General features: G+C 36.9%; 2 protein-coding genes across 2 annotated transcripts in view; one reads left to right on the top strand and one right to left on the bottom strand.

The window, feature by feature from the left end:
- The window catches only part of LOC103720869 (monocopper oxidase-like protein SKU5), a 13,278-nt gene extending 1,022 nt beyond the window's left edge, over positions 1-12,256 (top strand). Inside the window, exons 3-9 of the mRNA XM_008810812.3 lie at positions 9-279; positions 368-506; positions 1,393-1,759; positions 2,187-2,552; positions 2,638-2,716; positions 11,579-11,778; positions 11,884-12,256. Of these exons, the coding sequence (XP_008809034.2) occupies positions 9-279; positions 368-506; positions 1,393-1,759; positions 2,187-2,552; positions 2,638-2,716; positions 11,579-11,778; positions 11,884-11,995 (1,534 nt within the window). The 3' untranslated portion in view covers positions 11,996-12,256. The remainder of the gene's footprint in view (positions 1-8; positions 280-367; positions 507-1,392; positions 1,760-2,186; positions 2,553-2,637; positions 2,717-11,578; positions 11,779-11,883) is intronic.
- A 2,029-nt stretch (positions 12,257-14,285) lies between these two features.
- On the bottom strand, positions 14,286-24,135 carry LOC103720868 (Golgi SNAP receptor complex member 1-2-like). The gene is made up of 6 exons (XM_008810811.4): positions 23,745-24,135; positions 22,185-22,378; positions 16,525-16,614; positions 16,369-16,440; positions 14,776-14,905; positions 14,286-14,693 (listed from the first exon to the last, which is right to left on the bottom strand). Exons 1-6 carry the CDS (start codon positions 23,878-23,880, stop codon positions 14,596-14,598), a joined length of 720 nt encoding a protein of 239 aa, XP_008809033.1. The 5' UTR covers positions 23,881-24,135; the 3' UTR covers positions 14,286-14,595.
- Between the last annotated feature and the right edge of the window lie 958 nt (positions 24,136-25,093).

The raw sequence follows: 25,093 nt of genomic DNA, 5'->3' as shown, positions 1-25,093 counted from the left end.
TGTGACAGGGATGGGATTCAGCAGAGAAAGAATTGTTGGCAAGATGGGGTCTTGGGAACGAATTGCCCCATCCCGCCGGGATGGAACTGGACCTACCAGTTCCAGGTAAAGGACCAGATCGGGAGCTTCTTCTACTTCCCCTCCCTCAACCTACAGCGGGCGGCTGGAGGCTACGGTGGGTTCACTGTGAACAACCGGGTTGTTATTCCTGTGCCCTTTGGGCAGCCTGACGGGGACATCACCCTCTTCATTGGGGACTGGTACAACAAGAACCACACGGTCAGTGGAAATTTGAAAACTTTTATTGAATGTATGAGTGGTGGAAGGTTTAACCGGTGACTGATCTGAGGTTGGTGGGATTTTGTAGGCCTTGAGGAAGGCACTTGATGATGGCAAGGACCTTGGCATGCCCGATGGTGTTCTGATGAACGGGAAAGGGCCGTATCGGTACAATACTACACTTGTTCCAGTTGGCATAGACTATGAGACCATCAATGTTGAACCAGGTAAGTTTCCCATGATCTGACAATGTTCCAGTCTTGCAAATTGTTTTTGTCTTAATTCTTTATCAGACACCATGCCGATTCTGTTTTCTATGTTGATATCAAATAGAGATTCAGTCAAATATCAAATGGATGGTTCCAATCCATGATGATAGTCTTCCTATTGCATGCCAATTCCTATGTTTGTACCCCTGCTGCTGTTTAAGAGATGGTGTGTGAGCCAAGATGATTTTTGTTTTTGAAGTCCAATATCTGAATCTTGAGGTTTATTTAGATGCGAACATGGAGTTATGGAAGTCTGTTTCCTATAGCATCTTATTTCACATCCATCGTCTTACTAAGTTCAAGTCACATTAGATATAGTTGCTGCATTTTTAATAAATTGTAAATGCAGTGAAATATATGTGGAGGGAGGCTATTTAGGGCTTTATATAGCTACTCTAATTTGTTTATCTGTTAGATAAGTATCTAGTATCTTTATATGTTATTTCATGATATTTTGGTATATGTAAAATAAGCAGTAATGTTATGGGTCGAGTAAAAAGTTGTCTGGCAGAATAGGGTAACTATTTGGTCAAACCCCTTCTCTCATATATGTCCTGGAACATCAAGCACAAGCAGGGCTTAATATTTTTCTGAATTTTATTGCTGCTGTTTCTTTTTTCTTTTTCAAATGGGTTTGCCTTGTCAATGCAGCTTCTGGAATGAGATTAACATATGCAACATCATAGTTGGTGTCTTATATTACTAATTCCTTTTCCAAGAAATCATCGTTAGATATTTGCTAAAAATGTTCTATATTGTTGATATTCTATATTGTTGATATTGGCAGATCTCTGTGCATAGCATTAGCGCTATGATACCTAACAAATTTGCTTCCCTGGAACAGGCAAAACGTATCGTTTCCGTGTCCACAATGTCGGCATCTCTACGAGCTTGAACTTAAGAATCCAAAATCACAACTTGCTTCTTGTAGAGACAGAAGGAACTTACACGATGCAACAGAATTATACCAACTTAGATATCCATGTGGGACAATCATACTCATTCCTGGTTACGATGGATCAGAATGCAAGCAGCGACTACTACATCGTGGCAAGTCCTAGATTTGTAAATGAGTCACTTTGGACCAGAGTTACGGGTGTTGCCATTTTGCACTATTCAAATTCCAAAGGCAAAGCATCTGGCCCTCTTCCAGATGGTCCTAATGATTTCTACGATAAAACCTGGTCAATGAATCAGGCACAGTCTATCAGGTTTGTGCACAATTCATGGGTATCCTATCCATATGGAGAAAAGTTGTTCCTTGCCTTTGTGAAATACATGTACTTTCCTATTTTTTTATATGTTATGGATTTGGCTTTTCTGGATTTATGTTCTGAGCTTGTTTATTTCTAAGAAGTATTATGTTTTGGCTTGGCTTAAATAAGAAATTTGTAAAATAACTTGTTTTTGCTGGTTTTTTCTCCAAATATAGAAAAGATCTTTCCAGCACTGATGCCTTTTTGCTCACCAGCTGCAGCATGTTTTATAAAGTAAATAAAAGAGTTTGATATTATATATCTGTAACAAACAATAGGATTATGTACTATCTGAGGACTTGTATTGTCTATAACCTCCTTTTCTTTGGTACATAGGATCCATCATATTTTTAATTAAAAGTGTTATGTTCTAATTTATCAGGACAAATGTTACTTCTGGTGCTGCACGCCCCAACCCTCAGGGATCTTTTAGATATGGTTCAATCAATGTGACCCAGGTGTATGTGTTAAAAAACAAGCCACCTGTGGTCATTAATGGAAAACGTCGAGCTACGCTCAACGGAATCTCGTATTCTCCCCCTGCCACACCATTGAGGCTTGCTGATGATTATGATAAGAAGGGAATTTATACACTTGATTTCCCTACTAGGCCACTTGATGGGCCACCTCGAATTGGAGCATCTGTAATCAATGGTACATACAGGGGCTTCATGGAAATTATATTTCAGAACAATGATACTATAGTTCAGACCTACCATATGGACGGATATGCATTTTTTGTAGCTGGGTATGGACAACATCTCTCATTTGCATTATAAGCTTCATGCTTCTTTTGGATTTTAACTAGATGTTTTTTTCCTTGTTAATTACAGAATGGCTTATGGGGAGTGGACTGAGGATAGCAGAAGTCAGTATAATAAGTGGGATGGTGTCTCTCGCTGTACCACACAGGTCTGCCTATATGCCAGTCCTTCATGTTTTTTTATCTAAAGATAAAGTATTTGAGTTTGGTATTCTTGATAATTATTTTGCACTGCCGAAATTAAATGTCTTATCTGTTTCATCCTTAATCAGTGGATATGTTTGAATAGTTTTTTCGTTTTTTCCCTTACTTTTAATTCTGATTTTCCTCTATTCACATCATAGGCACAAATACTCATGAAAAATTACTGTCACAATCTGACTTGTGAATGATGCCATTTTCTTTTTTCTTTTTCCTTTTTTTAATGCTCTAATGTAACATAAGTAGAAAATTTTAGATTATTTTTTAAGCAGCCATTGAATTAGCATGGTGATAACTGTATCCAACAGCCAAAAGAAGTTCTATTTTTCAATGTAAAGCGTTTTGGATAAGCTTCATTTACAGTCCAACAAACATCTTTCTTCAAGATATTTTCTTTTATGTACTGCTTACCATTTGATTAGTTTACATCTAATATCTTAACAAACATTGTGCTTCATCACTTTTCATCTAATGCATGCCACTTCAGTCACTTTCTAGCTTCTTTTTTCCTTTCCAATCCAAGCGTTATTCCATTGCTATTCTGAAGTCATTCTCTCTTTTCCTCTGTGATTCTTTAACCTTTTCCAGTTATATTTTTGATTATTAAAACCATGTGCACCAGCTGTATTCTTGATTATTAAAACCATGTCCACCAGTTGTATTCTTGACCACTAAAACCATATTTATCTTGTTTTTATTTGTTTCTTGAATTCTGTACCTATGCGCAACTTCTATCCATGTGCTTTTTTACAGAATATTCAGTTTCTAACGTACTGTAGAAAGCAGTGCAGTTCAATTTGGCTCCTCTAAAACAGTATACTGAAATCATGGTACTAGTTTGCAAAATCTTAAAATGATGCCAGACTTGTATTAGAAATCACTAAGTTACATATTCATGTATGTGTGTGTGTCAACCTATATGCATACAAAATAATATTACAATTGCATATGCGCACATGCGTGAGAGATAGAGAGATAGAGAGAGAGAGAGAGAGAGAGAGAGAGAGAGAGGAGAGCAGCAGGTGGAAATAAAATCACCAAGGAAGATAACTTTCTCTTATCTAAATTCCTGTGGACCTTAAATTCTGGTCAACTATTGTGAAGTTTACATTTCCACCTTTCCTTTTATATTTATAAATTCTTTTAGTCATACGCAATGTGTTAAAGCTTTATTGTCTGGATCTTACAATCCATGATCCAGATTGAAATGGCCTTGAGAAATCTGCATTGCAGTGTTCTGTTGAGTATACTGTCAAACATTTGGGCAATATTATGTAGCTATATGCTGCAAATCAAAACAACCTTGTCCAAAATAATTGTCATATCTTTTCCCCCCAGAACTAGAACTGCTTCAACTGTGACATTTGAAAATTTAGCTTCCAATCTTTTGTACAAATGGATGATGTTGCTCTGGCTGCATGATATGTTGTGATTAGACCTAAAGTGAAAAAATCCTGCCATTTATTGATTAAAAACAAATGATTGTTAGTGGACCCTCAAAAAGAACACAAAGTGATGCATTTGTCTTGTCTTATTTATGAATATTCTTATTTGATTGTCTAAAATGTTCTCCTTTGCATGTCCATGTTAGCTTTTGCTCGTTTCTTCTCCCAATACCTGGATAGAAGACCATGCTGAGTTGACACTGTTAGGAAAAATTTAAATGCGCACGCGGCCCGAAATTTGGCCGCGTGCGCGTTTGAGAGGGAAAACAAAAAGGTAACGCCCAGCGGGCGTTACGCGTTTGGTTTCGGAAACAAAAGAAGGAATTAAATGCGCACGCGGCTGGTCTCGGGCCGCGTGCGCGTTTGAGAAATACCGTTTGAATTGGAAACGCCCAACGGGCGTTTTTGGTTTAAATGGGAACACGCCAGCGTTCGCGTGAAGAGCGCGGACGCGTCCGCGGAAGGCGCAGACGCGTCCGCCAAAAAGACCTTTTTGCCCCTGCGTAAAACCCCTATATATACCCCCTATTTCATCTCTTTTGACACGAAAAAAATTGAGAAAAACAGTAGAAAAATTCTGGAAAAATTCTTCTCCCTCTTAGCCACTTCCAAATTCTGTTTTTACATTTTTATTAAGTTTATTTAGTTTTTTTTCATTCCGTTCTTTGCTGGATCTGCAAGTCCGATCGGGTTCGCTTTGACTTCTTCCGAGACGTGCCGAAGAAGAGGTTGTAGGGTCGTCGTATCTCCGAGAAGGATTGCCGGGTGACCCGTACGTGGGGGCAAATACTTCTTTGGGACAGCGTCTACGCGCTTCGACCTGCTTTCAATCAGGCTATTTTATTCTACCTTTATTTTTAATTTAATATTAGTAGATTGGTAGGATTTGAAATTCTATGATATAAACTTATTAAATGCATAGATTTACTTTGTGCTAGAATAGATTTATTTTGTATTAAAATAGAATTATTTGGATGCCGAATGATATGCATGTATATTATTTCCTTTAAGATTTTTTTTTTTATTAATTGAATTTATAGATTTATTTATTTAGTTAGGAGATATATTGCTAACAATCCAAAGAAGTATTTATTTTTGTTAGTAATATATAATTAATTAAATTCTTTATTACAATTGTGGCATATTAGATTTTAATTGCAATAATTGTTTTTTTTGCTAGCATATCATTAATAATAAATTATTCTAAAGAGTTAATAATTTGGTTAACCTCCAAGAGGTTTATTATACCTCCATTTGGACTCTTCAAGGAGTAATTTCCAGATCCCATTCAAACGGAAAATTCGGAAATTGGTTGATACATAATAGTTAATCTATTGAATTGACTTATTAGATCTCAATAAATTATTCTAATAAAGGAATAAATATTTTAATTCGCTGAATTGACATTTTAGATCTTAATTACAATAATTGATTTGCCATAAAATTAGTAATCAATTATTTCAATAAAGCAATAATTCAAATCTAACATATAATTCATTAAATTGACATTTTAGATCTCAATTAAAATAATTGATTTGCTACTACTAAATTAGTAATCAATCATTGCTAATTTGGAAAGGTCAAACGAAAAATTCAAAAATTAGTTAATTCGTTTAAATTTGCATTTAGGTTATTTTAAATATTGAATTTGTGTGATTTCTAGTGATTATATCCACTAACTAATAGTGTCTAAGAAAAGCTTGTCAAAAAGGCATACGTGCCTAAGAAAGGCTGGTACTTAAGTGAGCCTAGTGCTCCACCACCGATCTGGAGCTGATCTGGCTATTATTTTTTTGGATATATCAATTAGACATCCAAAGTTCAATATAAATATTAGTGCAATCTTTTGACATAGATTTTTTTTTTTTTTTTGCTTTCAATCAGGTTTCTGTCACTATTCTGTAACCCTGATCCTATGGCCTCAAACACTAGTGACCATCTTAGTGCCAAACCTGAAAAATTTGATGGCCATAACTTTAGGAGGTGGCAGAACCAAATGCGATTCTGGCTCACCACATTAGGGTTAATCTCAGCCATAGGTGAAAGTACGACCGAAGTTGATAACGGGTCCAACCCAACTACCTCTTCCAACACTGAACATTCTGTCTCCACTAGCACACCCTCTAGGACACCTGATGAGATAGATTATCATTGTATCCATAGAATCCTAGGTGCTCTTTCTGAGAGGCTGTATGATATCTATTACACAGCCAAGAGTGCCAAAGAACTATGGGACACCCTAGATAGCAAATATGGTCTTGATGATGCTGGGGTAAAGAGGTTCAAGGCCTCCGACTTCAATAAGTTTAGGATGGTAGACTCAAAGCCTATGAATGACCAAATTCATGAATTTGAAACCCTGATCCACCAGCTTAGGGCTAATGGAACCAATTTGGATGAATCATTCCAGGTAGCCTGTCTGATAGATAAACTACCTACTTCCTGGTCTGATTTTGCTAAGACCCTGAGCCATACCCAAGGAGTTCTCACCCTAACCCAAGTCTTAAACTCCATTAGGATTGAAGAGCAGCATAGGCTCAGAAATAATACCTCTACTGGACCCAAGAATAATGCATATAATGTAGAGGCCCCTCCTAAGAAAAATCAAAACCGACCATTCCGTAAGAATTTCAAGAAGAAACCCTACAACCCTAGAAACCCTAACCACCACTATAATGGGAAGCCTATTCAATCCCAGGAGCAGAAGAAGAAGAAAGAGGAAGGTGGTGCTCGTTTCTGTTATGTGTGTGGTCGGACCAACCATTTGTCTCCACAGTGCTTCTATAAGAAGACTGCACCTCTTCAATCTAAGAAGAAGGGTCCACACACATCCAGTGCTCAAGTCAACATGGTGACTTCCGGCGCTGGCTCCTCTGAGACAGCTTTCAGGTCTGTTTTCTTCACTCCTGAAGTTAACATGACTTTACAAGCACTAGATTGGTGGATTGATACCGGAGCTGGTATTCATATTTGTTCGGATCGTTCCTGGTTTTCTTCTTACCAGATCTCAAGTGGAGGAGCTGTGATCATGGCAAACAGCTCAGAGGCACGTGTGTTAGGAGTAGGACGTGTGGACTTAAAGCTTACATCTGGAAAAGTCCTGTCACTGCACGGAGTCCAACATGTTCCAGTTGTCAGAAGAAACCTCATTAGTGGTTCCTTGCTTGTCCAGCAAGGCTTTCGTCTTGTCTTTGAGTCCAATAAGGTTGTAATTTCTCATGGTGTTATGTTTATTGGAAAAGGATTCCTTAGTGAAGGATTGTTCAAATTGAATGTAATAGCTCCTTCAATAAATGAAAATCCTTTGATTATGAATATAGAGTCTCCTTCTATTTGGCATGGTAGATTAGGTCATATAAATTATAATTCAATTAAGCAACTTATGAACCTAAATCTAATACCAAAAAGTGATCTCAAGAACCATGAGAAATGTCAAACTTGTGTAGAAGCCAAACTCCCTAGAAAACCTTTTAAATCTGTTAATAGGGATTCTGATCTATTAGAGTTGATTCATAGTGATGTTTGTGACTCTGGTAGAACTTCTAGGGGAGGTAACAGATACTTTGTAACATTTATAGATGATCTATCGAAGTTCTGTTACATCTACCTAATTAAAACCAAGGATGAGGTGCTCAGCAAATTTAAAATTTTTAAGATTGAAGCTGAGAACCAACAGGAAAAGAAAATTAAAATCCTTAGATCAGATCGGGGAGGTGAATATACATCAAATGACATAACTCAATTCTGTGAAGATCATGGAATCATTCATGAAGTGACTGCACCCTATTCTCCCCAATCAAATGGAGTAGCAGAAAGGAAGAATAGGACTTTAATGGATATGGTGAACTCCATGCTTATAAGCTCAGGAGTACCAGAAAATTTGTGGGGGGAAGCTCTTGTTTCAGCCTGTTATATCCTTAATAGAATTCCCTCTAAAAATAATGATCTAACCCCATATGAAGTTTGGAAACATAGAAAACCTAATCTTAGCTATTTAAAAGTGTGGGGGTGCTTGGCAAAAGTAAAAATACCTGATTTTAAGAGAAAGAAAATAGGCCCTAAAACAGTGGATGCCATATTCATAGGTTATGCAGCCAATAGTAATGCCAATAGATTTCTGGTAATAAGTTCAGAAATAAATGATATTAGTAACAACACTATCATAGAAGCCAGAGATGCAACATATTTTGAAGACACCTTTCCACTTAAGACTAGAGTAGATAGCGGTATAGCTAGTAGCTCTAGTAGAATAAGGACAAGAACAATAGAAGTAGAAGCAGAACCTAGGAGGAGTAAAAGATCCAGGATAGAGAAAACATTTGGAGATGATTTTTATACCTTCCTAATAGAAGACTCTCCAACTACCTTTGAGGACGCAATGAAATCTTTGGATTCACCTTTTTGGAGAGAAGCTGTGGACAATGAGATGCAATCAATTATCCAAAACCATACTTGGGAATTGACTGATCTTCCTCCTGGTTGTAAAACAATAGGATGCAAATGGATCTTTAAGAAGAAACTTAGGCCTGATGGCTCTGTAGATAAATTTAAGGCTAGATTAGTTGCCAAGGGCTTTACTCAGAGACCTGGGGTAGATTTCTTTGATGTTTATGCACCTGTAGCTAGGATAACTACTATTAGGGTCCTTATAGCATTAGCCTCCATTCATAGATTAGTGATTCATCAGATGGATGTTAAGACAGCTTTTCTAAATGGAGACTTAAATGAAGAAATTTATATGGACCAACCAGAGGGATTTAAAACCCCAGGCCAAGAAAATAAAGTTTGCAGACTAGTCAGATCTCTTTATGGTCTTAAACAAGCACCTAAGCAATGGCATTTGAAATTTGATGAAACCATAATGACATTTGGATTTGAAATCAATAGCACAGACGAATGTGTATATCATAAGAGAGTTGGACACAAATTTGTGATCTTGTGCCTTTATGTAGATGATATACTGATCTTTGGGACAGATCTTCAGATAATTGATGAAGTAAAACAATTTTTAAGTCATAAGTTTGATATGAAAGACTTGGGACAAGCTGACTTAATTTTAAATACCAAAATAATTAGAAGTGCAAATGGAATTGAGTTATCCCAAAGTCATTATGTTGACAAGATACTCAATAAATTTAATTATTCGGATTGTCAGCGTGTCTCTACTCCCTTTGATCCCTCTACACATCTTAAGAAGAACTTAGGAACTCCTATCCTTCAAAGCCTATATGCTCAAATCATAGGCTCACTAGGATTCCTAACAAACTACACTAGGCCAGACATAGCATATGCTGTAAATAGACTTAGTAGATATACTGTTAATCCAAATAGAGATCATTGGACAGCATTAGAGAGAATTCTTAGGTATCTTAAGGGTACCAAGTCCTATAGTTTGCACTTTAGTGGGTTTCCTGCTGTTTTAGAAGGCTATAGTGATGCCAACTGGATCAGCGATACCTTAGATGTTAAATCCACCACAGGATACGTCTTTCTCCTAGGAGGTGCTACTGTGTCTTGGAAATCCACCAAACAAACCTTAATATCTAGGAGTACCATGGAGTCTGAACTGATAGCTTTAGACACTACTAGCACTGAGGCTGAGTGGCTCAGAGATCTACTTATAGACCTTCCTGTAGATGAGTCACCTTTACCACCTGTCTCCTTACATTGTGACTGTAAATCTGCAATAGATAAGTGCAACCAAGAAAATGCCAATGTAAAAATGAACAGGCACTTAAAAGTACGTCATAAATCATTGAGATATAAATTGAAAAATAATGTTATTGCCTTGAATTTTGTAAAATCAGAAAATAATTTGGCTGATCAGCTTACAAAAGGTTTGTCTAGAACAGTAGTTCTAGAGTCGTCGAGGGGGATGGGGCTTAGCCCATAAAGATAGATCACCACGGTGGGAACCCAACCTTAAAAGGTTCAATGGGTAGAAACAAACCGGAGTGTGACTAAGAGGAGCACTATTTCATGTTTTCCTCATCCCTATGGCGCTAGTGCTCATAAAAGCAAGCGGTAGGATGAGTTCGTTTGTATAACTCTTAATGAGTCCGAGACCCAAGAGGCAGGAGCTTCCTTGCTAGCTTCCTTATTAGGACTCACCTATATGTGCAATCGTGAGGCCGCGATTATGGGAAATGGGCGATTCCCTAAAAAGCACATGATAGATACCTGCGCATGGCCATAATAGCGCAACCCGCTTAGAACCCAGATCGGGCTATATTATGTGTGCTGTTGATTTAATCTGAGCCATGGACCGAGGTTCAAGGTTAAGACCACCTTGGCTCCACAGATGTAATCAATTGTCACTAAGTGAAGGTTCAAACCGAAAGGTACCTACACCTATTACATAATATAAGATATCCAGCATTTTATTTTGATTTTAAAATTATTTAAATTTTTGTGGGGGATTGTTAGGAAAAATTTAAATGCGCACGCGGCCCGAAATTTGGCCGCGTGCGCGTTTGAGAGGGAAAACAAAAAGGTAACGCCCAGCGGGCGTTACGCGTTTGGTTTCGGAAACAAAAGAAGGAATTAAATGCGCACGCGGCTGGTCTCGGGCCGCGTGCGCGTTTGAGAAATACCGTTTGAATTGGAAACGCCCAACGGGCGTTTTTGGTTTAAATGGGAACACGCCAGCGTTCGCGTGAAGAGCGCGGACGCGTCCGCGGAAGGCGCGGACGCGTCCGCCAAAAAGACCTTTTTGCCCCTGCGTAAAACCCCTATATATACCCCCTATTTCATCTCTTTTGACACGAAAAAAATTGAGAAAAACAGTAGAAAAATTCTGGAAAAATACTTCTCCCTCTTAGCCACTTCCAAATTCTGTTTTTACATTTTTATTAAGTTTATTTAGTTTTTTTTCATTCCGTTCTTTGCTGGATCTGCAAGTCCGATCGGGTTCGCTTTGACTTCTTCCGAGACGTGCCGAAGAAGAGGTTGTAGGGTCGTCGTATCTCCGAGAAGGATTGCCGGGTGACCCGTACGTGGGGGCAAATACTTCTTTGGGACAGCGTCTACGCGCTTCGACCTGCTTTCAATCAGGCTATTTTATTCTACCTTTATTTTTAATTTAATATTAGTAGATTGGTAGGATTTGAAATTCTATGATATAAACTTATTAAATGCATAGATTTACTTTGTGCTAGAATAGATTTATTTTGTATTAAAATAGAATTATTTGGATGCCGAATGATATGCATGTATATTATTTCCTTTAAGATTTTTTTTTTTATTAATTGAATTTATAGATTTATTTATTTAGTTAGGAGATATATTGCTAACAGACACTTGATGTCAGATTCTAGCCAAGCCACGTTATTTACCTAGTTACATTTCTATGCACTTTGATTTCAGGTTTTCCCAGGAGCATGGACTGCTGTCTTGGTCTCACTGGATAATGTGGGCTTTTGGAATGTGCGTGCCGAAAATCTTGATACGTGGTACCTTGGGCAGGAAGTGTACATAAAGGTTGTCAACCCTGAAAGTAATGACAAGACTGAGTCGCCTAAACCTGATAATGCTCTCTATTGTGGTGTCCTTGAAAATTTGCAGAAGTATGTTACTGAAAGCTTTGTTACGTTTTCTTTTGGCCAAACTAAGCCCTTTTTTCTCTCTCTCTTCTTTACAATTGATATTTGTTTCAATTTTAATAATTTCAGGCCTCAGAAACCTCATGGCTCAAGTGAAGCTTCATCTTCTTCAATTCTAGGTGTTGGAAGCAAGCTGCTCACCTTGATGCTACTCCTGGCTTCAATTGCCATTTTTGCATGATTATTTCAGTAGAAAACATTATGATTGTTCAGGTGCTCTTTTCTCCCCTTTGAGGAACAGGACATGATTTAAAGCCTTGAGTGTAGGATTTTAGGTGTGCAGATATTTTCTTGTCAATATGAATTTTCTAGTGTTCGTGACATGCTTTCGGGATGCATCTCATTTTGTTGTCTTCATACTCTTCAGCTTTGACCATTCATTCAATCTAAAAATTGTGTACTGATCATTTATGAAATCCAACTTATCTGAAAGCGTGCAAAAGTTTTTCTTGTCGAGGGGTGAAACTCAATTATTTCCAGCCACTACAGGGGCATAAGGGGGTGCTTGCTCAATTCTTTTACTCTTTGCCATTTGCTAAGTTTTATCTGTTACAAGGCCAGAAGAGTTTTATCTGCTTGATCTTCCGTTTGTCGTCCTTTGTTTGAATCGTTGCAATTGCTATGAGTGTGTTATCTACTTGGTTCCTTAATGCTTTTCATTTTCTGAAGTCAAATAGAAGTTTATTGGAAGGTGACAGCGACATGGGGTTGATGTTTCTGAACACGTAACGACAGTAGCTATCTGCTGTACTGCTTGGGTGCACATTGAAGGCTGCAATCTATGCCATAAGCATTACGTTTTGGTGCAATTTAAAAGCTGGAAAACTTGTCTATTTTGTGACCATCTATTTGAAACTATCATTTAGCATTTTAGCTGTCTTATATGGGATTAATCAGCTTCTCAAACAGCACTTTAATTCAGGAAAAAAGAAATGTCAAAGTGTTGTGAGGCTCTGAGAACCAGACACTTGGTTGTTGGACCCGTTAAATCTAGCAATTTTGGGCATGCTTAGTTGGAGGGTGTTGGGCTCTGGGATGGAAATAGGAACAAGTGACTCCCATTCTAGCTGTTTGGTTAAGGGAGTCCTATTTCACTTTTAGAGAGGAATGAGAATATTCCAGTCTCCTAAAATTTAATTCGGACTCTCCCATAGTATTTAAATTTTATTTAGATTCCGATTTCAATCACGAACTAACATACGTTAGAGAATATGACTATTCCGATTTTCATTCCGATCCATTCCGATTTCAATTGCGAACCAAATACATCTGTAGTGAATTAGATACCGAAGGACCTAGGTTCAAAAGTTGTGGGGCTTATTTGGACGTGGCATGAAACGGAGATCAACCCAACAAAAAATCTAGCCTTGGTGCTTGAATTATATTTGTTTCTGGCTCCAGCTTGGTTTATATGGCTTGCATGTTAAATCTTTCTTGTGCCTTTCCAAGTTACATAATAGTTACATGATGCAATGCTATACGTGACAGTGATCTTGCTGTTTATATGCTATCATGGTTGCTGCATGGAGCACATGAATTATATTAGCAGCAACATTATATTTTTACTATGACTTCGTCAACCGTGCTCGAGCCAGAGTGCACACTGTACTTTACGGAGCCTGAGCTGCGGGGGTTGCAACTGGGTGGGTTTGGTCAGGTTACAGGTCTATCTAGACCCAACTTGACAGATTTTATACACAATTCTCATTGGGTTGGGTTAAGAGCAAACCCTAGCCAAATCCAGTCAGGAAAAGAGACAGCCAGGTTTAGCAAAAAAAAAAAAAAAAAAAAAAAAAAGAGACAGCCAGAACCAGACCCAACCTGCCAAGGTAACCAACCGCACAAATCCACCCAGACCAACTTAAAAGATCTTACAGGTTTCAATCCGAACACAACTTGGTTGGATCGGGTTGGTTCTGCCAAAAGCCTACAAAAATAACGGCAGATACGGGGGTTGGATTGACTTGGAAATTTAGGACCGCGTTCAAACTGAATGTATCATCCCAACTCAACCCGACTCTTTTTGCGCAAAAACCAGCCATATAGTTCTAGATTGCAACCATCTAGATTTGACAGGGTTTTGGGTTTTCTGAATTGAGTTGCAGTCCTAACAGTAGCAAGCTCTATATTTCATCTCTCATCAAGAAATATGGTGTCAGCTTATCCAAATAGATTAGAATATGGGAACAAATCCAGATGGAACTTTCACCCTGTGCTGATGGATACGTCCGCTAAATCAAATCTGTTTCCAGCCCATGTAAAGAACAGTTACATTGTGCCATCCCAGATCCTTAAACAGCACAAGAATAAAAGAAGGACATAATTTATAAGCTCCTTTGGTCTCCATGCTATTTATATTCTTCACTTATTCCAAAGACATTACAGGATTGAGGTCAGGAACCTGCGTCTATATTGCGAATGTCCTACCCTCTTCTCAAGCATTCCACCTCCAATTTTGCAGAACTTTGTGGTTTCATGATCAAAGCACTGGCTTTTGCAATGCGAAGTAAATTAAGATCTTCATGATGCAAAGATCCATCAAAAACTGTACATAAAAGTGAGAAACAAATATGGAAAAACAGCAAAAGCTAAAAATTGTCACCCCCTTTTCTGACATAATTCCATGGAACTAATACTCTCCATGTCATGCAATCCAATATCTGCTGACTTGATTGACATAAAACAGTTATCTGACTGCCGATTCTTTTATTTCATGCGCATTGGAATACCGTGAGACTTGGTGCAGCATCTCCATCACCCTGTTGCCTTTCAGAACATTCATCATTTTGAAAGCCAATAAATAATTAGGAACAGAGTGCAAGCTGCTATGACTGCAGAGAGAATAAGTGTGTCCTTTGAGCGCTTCCTTCTGATGGCACCTGCAAGTAGAGAAGCAGCAGTAAGGACCATTATAATTAGCACCAAAAGAAAAGAGTATTTTAGAACAGGATGCCTGAATACCAAGAAGGCCTCGAATTATAGGAAATTTGTCACCCAGCTGCTTGACCTTTCCCTGAACATCACCAAACAAAGCCCTCTGTGTGCCTAGAACTGATCTTGTGGCCTGTGCTTGACCAATAACCTCATCAATCTGGTAGAAGTAATTAGTTAGAATACATGAAGCAGCCTTACTAACAGGAGAGGTTGGTCTAGGGAGAAAGTCCATCATCTGAGAAGATTAGCTTTGCTCGTCCATACAAAGAAAACCAATGTAACATTTTCAATCCACTACAAAGTTGCTGTTGAAAGGTGCAATGAATGGTATGAATGCAAATATTAAGAACAAGAATGGCTGAGGTCATACATATATGCAAAACCATCAGCGCATATTATTGCAACAAATAAAGATCTAAAACACAATAACAGAATAAATTTTCTTTATTATCACAATTATTTACTAAATTTCTCTAACATTCCTCAATTCTGTGAATTTTACTTGTCCAAATAAATGCCGGTCATGGTGGGAATCAGACCGAAGTTTCTGGAGACCACTGAGAGACTATCATCAAGCAAACTAGCACCTTAATTTTTTTTTTTTAAGTAATCAAATGAAATCCCCACCAAGCAACAAATGCAGATTTCATACAAGAAAATCTATCTTTAGGAAAAAGTTTTCCCTCAAACTAGCTGGATTTTATCAAATGCAAAATTTAAGATTATGTCCAAAAAGGCACACAAGAAACTAGCCCCAATGCAACACCTTGGAGCCATGAGCCAAGTACTTGGGCATTTCATGCTCATGAGCCCAGTGACAGAGCATCAGGGAATTACACGTTTATACAAGCCACTCTTACTTTAGAAAATGCTGATCAGAAGCATAAACATTGACTTATGTACCTACACACATCAGTATCCTGAAGGTAGATGTTTGCGGTCTCTTCCATCAGAGAAAGTATTGAATTAGGCCTCCAATTGGCTTCACACCTGGAGCTCAGAACCAGTTCTGCTTGGCCATCAAACTCCAAGTCCATCTATAGCTCAGCCATTCCTCATCCTTAAGGAGAAGCACACAGTTGTACACATAGGTGAACCCCCCAACCCCCCCCCCCCCCCCAACAAAAAAAGGTCAAACCGATAGAAAGGCTAATATCCCACACAAAAATAGTGGAAACCACATCAAAGCTTGTCCTTAGTTGGAGAAATCCTTATATCTGAATGTAAGTGCTGGACCAGAGGTGCTAGAACTTTATCCACGCAAGTTACTTGATAACATACTCGCTTTAAATAAGGACAGATAATTTATCCAGGCCTATAAATGGGTTGGATTCAGGTCAGGTTGATCTAAAAATTGATCATCCGATTTATATGACACTGCAGGCTTCAATTATAACAAGAAAACAGCTGACACAACATACTTGATGGAAACATATTTAAACCACAAGTATTCAAACCTCAAAAAAAATAAAAAAAGTGCCAAAAAAGGAATGGAATTAATAGCTTTACAAATCTATTTTATAACAAATATGCAACTTATATGCTATACTAGCAAAAGAAAAGGCTGTTCATTAAGGAAAGCGTACAAGTACTATCTATTTCATTTTTAAAGACTCTTACTTGATTTATGCTTCCATGAATTGAAGCTCTCTCCCTTAACAAATTTATCCTGGGTGACATGCTCCCAGATGCCTGTTTGAAGTCACTAGAATTAAATCAAATATCAAATAAGAGCTAACTATATAATAAATAGCCGAAATCACAATTTCTGCTCACCTTTGATTCACTGATATCATTTTTAACAGAGTTCAGAAGCTCAGCATGCTCCATCATGGAGTTCAAGTTTCCCCTTGTTCTTTTAAATTCCTAAGCAGATGATTTCAACATAGAAGAAATTACATTAAGTTGCAATTTAAGCATTGTATATTCCTCTGGATAACGATCAAAACAACACAAAAAATCTAAAAACCATATAATAGACATTTCTGTTGTCACCTATTTAGTTTACTTGTAACTAAATTTTGTTGTTGATGTACAAGTATAGAAATTGAATTGCATTAGAGTTTTACTTTCAGCAAGTTGATTATATGACAATAATGACACACTGCAACAAACACAGGTTTAAACACACATATTTTTCATTTCAAACAAAAAAAAGAGAATGCATTTCCTACATTTATTAAGAATAATTCGTCACTGTAAAGGAGCCAAAAAGATAGTAGAAATCTAAGTTTGTGATTTGCTACTAATATCAGAAGAAAACCTCCCCAACATGTTTATGTAAGTAAAACATTGCAATATGAAACTGTCCATGTAATATACTAAAGGAAATTTTGAAAGGACATTCCTTGTCCAATGAGAAGTGTGTGCAACACGAGCACGAGAGAGAGAGAGAGAGAGAGTACATATGTTTCCTAATAAAAAGTTCCATTAAATACAATGACAACTATAGGCAGGAGCATGTCATTGTTTCCTGCCTAACAAAAAGTTCCATTAAATACAGTGACAACCATAAGCGGGAACATGCCATTGTTTCCCGTCAAGACACAATTTAATATCTAAATTTGACCTGAAGATCAGCAGAGGTGTACCAAGCAAACTGACTGACAACCACGTATTGCCAAAATGGTTACTTGAAATGCATCAAGAGCCCGTGTAAAATAGACAATAACAACCAGTAAATTCTGTCCAAAGTCCAAACTATTGGAATTGGAAATTACAGAAATATCTGGCATGTCCTACTTGTTTAGAAAAAGAATTAGAGGCTTTCTGAAAATAAAGTCGCAAAATATGGATATCTCAGCACAAGGCTTAAAAAATTACGATTAGGGTATGCAGCTGAAAAAGTCTAGTGTGAAGGATGCATGGAAAATCCCGCTTACAACCAAGCACCTGCCATTCTCTCTACCCAAGTGAGATGCAGACCGCATGATTTTACATATGCAGATGATCAACTATATAATTGATGGCAAGAGAAAAGCTTGTCTAACTTAGTAGGTGGCTATGATGTTAAACTACTAAATGGTACCAGAAGTGGAAGTGACCACCCCAATGCTTGATTGGAATAATATATTGAATTGTAAGCCAGATAAGAGAAGATGTTGGAAAGATACTATTAGCTTTTATAAAATAGGATGGCGGTCTCATTCAGATTCTTGAACTAAAAAAATACAGGAGAGCCCTTAAACAGCTTGGTTTACTAATTTACTGCTGCAATTCATTGAGTTTGATTCTAAGATGGTATAGAATTGGATAGCAACACAATAAGGTAAAATGAAATATAGTGTCCAAATCTCTAAGCTAATAACGTATGAATGTTTTGCTTGCTCGTAAGTGGATGCCCATAATTGCAGTTCAATTGGAACTGTCCAATTAGGTTATTAAGGGCACGCCAAAGTGTAGGAAGTGAAGTTCTCATTTCATTCATTTTGGACTGCTCTGAATTTGGGATGGAGGGGGGAGTGAAGGGGCTGATACTATCACCATTCTCTTTCTCTCGAATAGTCAGTCCCTTTTCTATTTTCCCTCTCCTCCTCCACTCTCTCCTTCCAAACTCCACGCTGGAGGATTGGGGCTCAACACACACACAAAAAAGGAAAAACAAATCTCCTCCTTGGTTCTAATTGGCACTCCTCTTAGAATCAGATCATCTTTGGTCCCCTCTCCAGAATCCAGTACTTTACAGGATCCCTCTCCTGTTGTTCTTCCTCCAAGTTTGACTGAAATACTAGTTTGCATGGGGAGTGAAGGGGCAGATATTATCACCATTCTCTTTCTCTCAAAACACTTATTCCCCCTTCTATTTGCCCTCCCCTCTACTCTGTCCTTCCAAACTCCACACTGCAGAGGATTGGGGCTCAACACACACACAAAAAAAAAACTCCTCCTTGGTTCCAATCAGCACTCCTCTTAGAATCAGATCATCTTTGACCCCTCTCCAGATACATTCATACATACATATTATGTATAAAGAATTATAAAGAAACAAAGAAATAGGTAATTAAAAGTGTGATGTGTACATGATTTTTATAGAAAGTAAATTTGATAAACATTTATACCAAAAAAAGAAAAAAAGCATTGTTAAGTGGACAAGTGGGAGGGAGGGTAGAGAAGTGTGAATATGGGATTGGGAGGAGGTTATGGTTACCAGTGAAAACTCACACAGTGACATCGAAACATATAACTTATCACATGGTTGTCACTATACTAGGACACAATGAATAAACTTCCATAGATAATCTTTGATTAATAGCCAATTATTTATTTCTACTATAGATGCTTCTCTGTCCATACTCTAGGTCCATGCTTTTCTCTTAAGGAGGAAGCCTGTGCCTACCACAGACAAACACCTGAGCTTGTTATTCTCGATATTGTCCATTGAAACAATTCCAATGCCTCAACACACGAACTTGCTTATGCAAAAGAAATGATCATAGCTTTCCAAGAAAGTGCATCTTCTCTTAAAATTTTTCTCAAACACCCAATATGTAAAATTGAAATCTCTAGTAGCAGAAGAGGATATTTGTAACTTTCTCAATCGTTTGTTGTTCTCCCGCTCCAAACCAAATTATAATCCTTAGTGGAAGTCCAACACATTAAAAACACCAGAATATCAGTCCCAACAAACTAAATCATTAAGCATTTACCCTCAAATAAAGTTTCTCCATTCAATCTAAATGCCTGTACATACACATCTAAATGTTAAAATGCGACTCCAGAAACTCAACATATGCTACTAACAACCATGGACAAGACATGGATTTTAAGTGAGAATTAAAAAGTCCAAAACATGAATAGAGATTACATGAAAGCAAATGTTTCTTTCCAAAACTCTGATTAATTACTTTTAGCAAATATTTTCTAATAAAGTTTTCCATGAAAATTAATTATTTTTGCCCCAAGGGCAAATTTTACAAAACTAAAATCCCCATTTCACCAGCATTTCCTCCCTGTTCTCTGCTCATTTGTCCCTCAGCATTATCACATAGATTCTCCTTGCCGTTTTAAATTGGCAGGTAGTCCTAGAAGCCCCAACCCTGAAATATTTTTGGTTCAACGTTTCTACATTGGTCTGTCAACAGATTTATGCTATGTTAAAAAAAAGCCTGAAAATAGAGATGGAAGTAGAAACTAGAGCACTCGAACCTGGGATAGAAGCACCAGGAAGTCCAGGAATTTATAAAATCTAACAGAGTGGTAAAGTTATTTGAAGGGACAAACAGAGGATTCTTGGAGAGTAGATCATCAGTTCTTTAAAGATGGTTAATAAAATTGAGGATATAGAGAGGCCAAAGGTGTAGCAAATTGAATTAGATCTGAAGGATTGTAGGAAAGAATTAGGCCACATATTGCTCAAAATGTGTCAGATAGATAAGATGTCTTCTGAGGATAATGATGGAAGACTTCTTGAAACCAGAAATAGAATTGCCTTTTGGGCCTTCTACCAAAATAAAATTGTTTTGATATGAATAGAAGAACATATTATCCAGTACAATATCTAAATGCTAGTTTAGAAATTTATATGAACATGATAACAAGAGTTATGCTTGATGTGTATAGCACTATTTCAAGAGAAACGACAGATTAAGTGATATGTTACCTTGATTCCACTACCTAGGTGACTAAGGCATGTGACAGTGCTGAAAATTATCAACATTATATTGGGTATTGGGGTTTTGGTTCTTGCAACATTCTTTGAGTTTTGTAAATGAAATTGATTATGACAAGAACAAGTCCTCAAAGAAACCTCTAAGTTACCAACACATGTTTCCAAAACATATGACATATTAATGAAACACTAGAATATGGTTAGAAGACATTGTTGGACTTGATCTTCTATTGGTAGTCAGGATTCTTTTACGTGATAACTATGTACTTTTTTTTCGGGGTATAACTGATGATATGTGTCATGTAACAGTAACCAAAGCAATTCAGCCTTATCCAAAATATATGGGGTTGGCTTTATCAATTCACATTCACCGAGATTCTTATTTAGAGCTAACAATAATATTCTTACAACTTCTAGCTGTCACATTAGGTCTTCCCCTCCTCTTCCTGCATCCTTCAACAAATTATGTTACCCCTCCTTACGCGTCTTCCAATCTTTATACATTCCTATGTTATCTTAGTTGACTCTCTATTACAAAATTTGAATTTATGTAATTCATACAACACCTCTAATATATTTATTTCTCACACTATCTTTCTACTTTTACCACACATTCACCTCAAATTTCTCATTTTTTGCATTAAACTTGTTTTCTTGGACCCTATTTATTACGCAACATCATGAGCCATGCAACACAGCAAACCTGACTGTTGTTCTATAAGATTTTCCTTTAAGTTGACAACATATTCACTAATCACACAGCAAGCAATAATCAAATAATATCATCCAACCAGATTTGACTCTATTATGTGTATCTTCAGCCATTATTTTGTATAACAGATCACAGATAACAAGGTCAAACAATACATGATATCTCTTGCTCATCCATCTTATCAGAACCTAATCTTCATTTCTATTTTTGCTAAAAATTGTATTTTGCATATTCTATTTTAATGATTTTTAAGCCCTTATCCTCTAAGGCTTTCTTGGAATATCCAATTTAGCATCTGATATTGTTCTTTCCTTATCAATTGACATTACATTATCTACAAAAGCACGGTGATGGTACATCTTCCTGATAATTGAAATATTTAATTTCTACAGCTGGTACCAATATGAGTATCCAGCAAACATAACAAGATATATATGATGTAAATACTAGGCCAATGCACTGAAATCTATTAAAATGAAATAACAATGGCCATTTTAGGCAGGTCCTTTTGCAGGAAAGAATTATATATAGTAGGCTGCTACTATGAGTAATGGTAGAAAAGGAAAATTCTGATAGGCCTAAACTTTTGACAGCTGGACAAAGCATAAACGAATGGACAGATAACTGATTGAGAACACAAATTTAACAACAAAATGAAAAATGGAATAACATATGCGCTAACAAATATCAAGCAAGACATGTACCTTGTCCTTGTGACCAATATGTTCTTGGGCTCTATATTTTCTTACCTTTCATTTACTTCTCTTCAACAAAAGGTTTCAATAATTAGATTATGTTTATGTATATATGAATGGATATATGTGTGTGTGGGCGTGCATGTGTGTAGGCAAAACATGCATAAATACACATGCAGATATATATTTACACGCAGCAAATACTTGCCAAAATTTGATAGGAGATTTTTGTTAGGCTGAGGTCTGCTAGCAGTACATTCCCGAACCTCAATAGGTCATGCACTGATCCTCTTGGATGATACCAAAATGGTAGGATTTGGCTTGCTGACTAAAGTTAACTTAGTGTTACTTGCTTAAGTTAATCTGATGAAGCTGGTATGACAAGGAGTGAAGGAAAGTTAAAAGTGATTACAGTTCTCACCTGTGTGAATTCATGAAGTATGTCTCTGTGTCTTGCAAGCTTTTGGGTTACAGAAGTGGTAGGTACTGCTGATGCAGCACATCGACTCAGTGCATCATTAATATCCAGTAGCTTCTCTAGTAAAGACTGGATTTCAATTTCCATAGACTTCCATGATCTGCTGGATGCAACAGGTGAACTACTGTCTGCATAACCTGAAACATTAAATGGTTTCTGAATAAGAAGATTACCTTTATTGAACATCTCTGGCAATTTATATTTGTGAGCTTCAGCAATCTACACCTTGCTAAGATAGTATTTATCATACAACAAAAAAAAACTGAAAAAAAGTTCTCTTGTGAAACTAAAACACTGCTTAAAACAAAATCTTTCTCATCTCGTAATTTAAGAAATTTAAACTAGAAAAATCATCATCAAAACATATGGCTCCATTTTGAGAAAAAAGGCTACAAATGGAGGGTTGCCTTGGTGGTGCATCCCCAAGAATATGGGCCTAAGTTGTTATAACACGAGTAGGTCTCTCTCCCCTTCTCTCAAAAAGTTATGAGAAAAAAACATTACTAAGATGAGCGAGATAGACTTTCAATCCCTGCTCAAGACAAGCGTGCAAACAAGACTCTGTAGATGATTCTAGCTATAAGCTGAATAATGGAGACCTCTTTGAACTAAGGAAAAATTTATGGTTTCATTGTAGATTTTATCCTAACATAAAATAAAAGTCATGCCTGAGCCTGACATCAAAGGGAGACATCTAGCCATACCTCGAACTCCCTGATATAAGAGCCTAACCTTATTGCTGGAAGTGCATATATAACATATATACAAGGATTTCACTGCTGCAATAAGCAGAAGAATAGAAGGAGCAACGCTAAGAGACCTAAACCGACAAAACAAGTACCGACAATAGCTTACATCATTCTTTTTTTTGCTCTACTAATGATCAGAAAGACAATAATTACCAACAGTTCTTGCCCCCAACATGTTGTGCATTGTTAAATAACTAATAACAAATATTTCATTGTAGCAAAACTTAGTTCTGGTTAGAATCAATAACTATTTTATTGAGCTTGGTACATAACAAATATTTCATCACGAGTATTAAGTGTTAAATAACTATAGCAATTAAAACCAGAGTTAATTGTGGCTAGAACTAAGGAAACTTATATTAATATTCCTTAAGATGGTGCAAGATCCTCATTTAAGCAAATAATTGGAAAACTATTGAAACAAACCGTCATATTACCAAAACTTTAACCATAACACCAACATTAGACTTGGCCATAAGCATGCAGATCATAAAAATTAAAATGAAATAGATTAGCTCAGTTGTTTCCCGTAATTCAAGACAAATCCCACATTACCAGTCCTGAAGACTTCGGTCAATAGATTACCAAAGAACAAGACCAAAATTCTATCACGGAATCAATGCCTCGTAGATTTGATTTTGTTTCGTCAATCTTGTTCGAGATCCATCCAAGAGGCAGCGGATTTTGATAATTCAGATCAGATCTGAAAGAATTTAGGAAAGGAGAGGAGAGAGCGAAGACAAAAAAAGAGTACCCGAAGAGTGAGAGAATCGGGCGCCAAGCTTGGCATAGGAGGAGAGCTTGACGTCGATATCGCCCTCGATCTTTCTCGCCTCCTTGCGAAGCTCCTCCCACCCCGATTCCTGGAGCTCCAAACTCGAATCCCCCATCCCCTTCTTCTCTCCTCCTCCTCCTCCTCTTCTGCTTCTTCTAATGGCGGCGGCGATCGCGAGGGATGGGATTTGCCATCCGGCGGCGGCGGCGGCCGCGGCAGAGACTTCTTTTTCTTTTTCCTGTCTTGTCCTTCTGATCGCCGCGGCGACGGCAGCGATGTAGTTGAGCAGGCTGGGATTTACTGGAACAGGGAAGTTTTCCCTTTCGGTTGTTGCAATTTGCTGCCTGGTTTATGATGGGCAAGATTGGTTGAGGTCTCCTTTATTATTTTTGTTGGCTTTGACAGTGGAAGGGGGAAATGTTTATTTCTTTCTCACTCTTTTTTCTTTTTTGCCCTTTTATTTAATTAGATTTTTTTTAAAAAAATTGTTTTTTATATATAATAAAAAATTTGGAGAAATTTTAGATGTTCATTGGAGAACACGTTTTATTTTAAATTAAATTTTTTTGCATAAATATCTTTCTAAATATATAATTTTACGTGAATATCCTTTCAAAATTGATATTTGCATATATACCCTCGTCAAACTCTGTTATTTTACAAATATTTTTAATATAACGATTGTTCTAACGATGTTAAAAAAAATTATATTTATATTAATTAAAAATAAAATAAAAATTTAAAATAACATTATTATCCTTTCTCTACCCTGCCAAATTTATGAGGGTATACATGAAAATATCAATTTTAGAAGGGTATTCAAGCAAAATCCTATATTTAGAAGGGTATCTATGCAAAAAAAACTCTTTTAATATTGGTCACTACTTATCTGAAATTTGGCATTTATGGAAGAAAAACACTTGCAAAGTTAAATATTGAGATTTAATAAACAATTACTGCAGCACAATTAACAGTGTTTACCGAGAATATTCTAATTCAAAAAGGTAAGGGTGACAAAAGGTTTTTTTTTTTCATCCTTTTGTACTATTCATTTCCTTGATTGTTAGGCTATTTAGTAATCCAAAAAATTATTCTGAGAAAATATTATGCACTACAAGTGTAATCATCTAAAAGGCTTCTTATCTTTTTCTAATAATGTATGTAAAAAATTCTTTCTTAGAATTACGATCCATGATGAAAGAAACAATGATGCTTAATATCATATATAGTTGCCATCCGGGGCACCTCTTATTTACTTAATCGACAATAGATGGGCCTTGCATGAATAACATAACTATTAAATAATAAAATCAGTTTCTGCAGTGATC

The sequence above is a fragment of the Phoenix dactylifera genome, chromosome 17 (assembly GCF_009389715.1).
Source record: "Phoenix dactylifera cultivar Barhee BC4 chromosome 17, palm_55x_up_171113_PBpolish2nd_filt_p, whole genome shotgun sequence".
Classification (NCBI taxonomy): domain Eukaryota; kingdom Viridiplantae; phylum Streptophyta; class Magnoliopsida; order Arecales; family Arecaceae; genus Phoenix; species Phoenix dactylifera.
This window is presented reverse-complemented; position numbering and strand designations above follow the sequence as displayed.

Coding starts and splice junctions, on each gene's coding strand:
- LOC103720868 (XM_008810811.4), bottom strand. CDS start 23,880: ATGGGGGATTCGAGTTTGGAGCTCCAGGAATCGGGGTGGGAGGAGCTT. Junction 16,615..22,184: donor TACTTCATGAATTCACACAG/GTGAGAACTGTA, acceptor TCATCTGCTTAG/GAATTTAAAAGAACAAGGGG. Junction 16,441..16,524: donor ATGATATCAGTGAATCAAAG/GTGAGCAGAAAT, acceptor GACTTCAAACAG/GCATCTGGGAGCATGTCACC.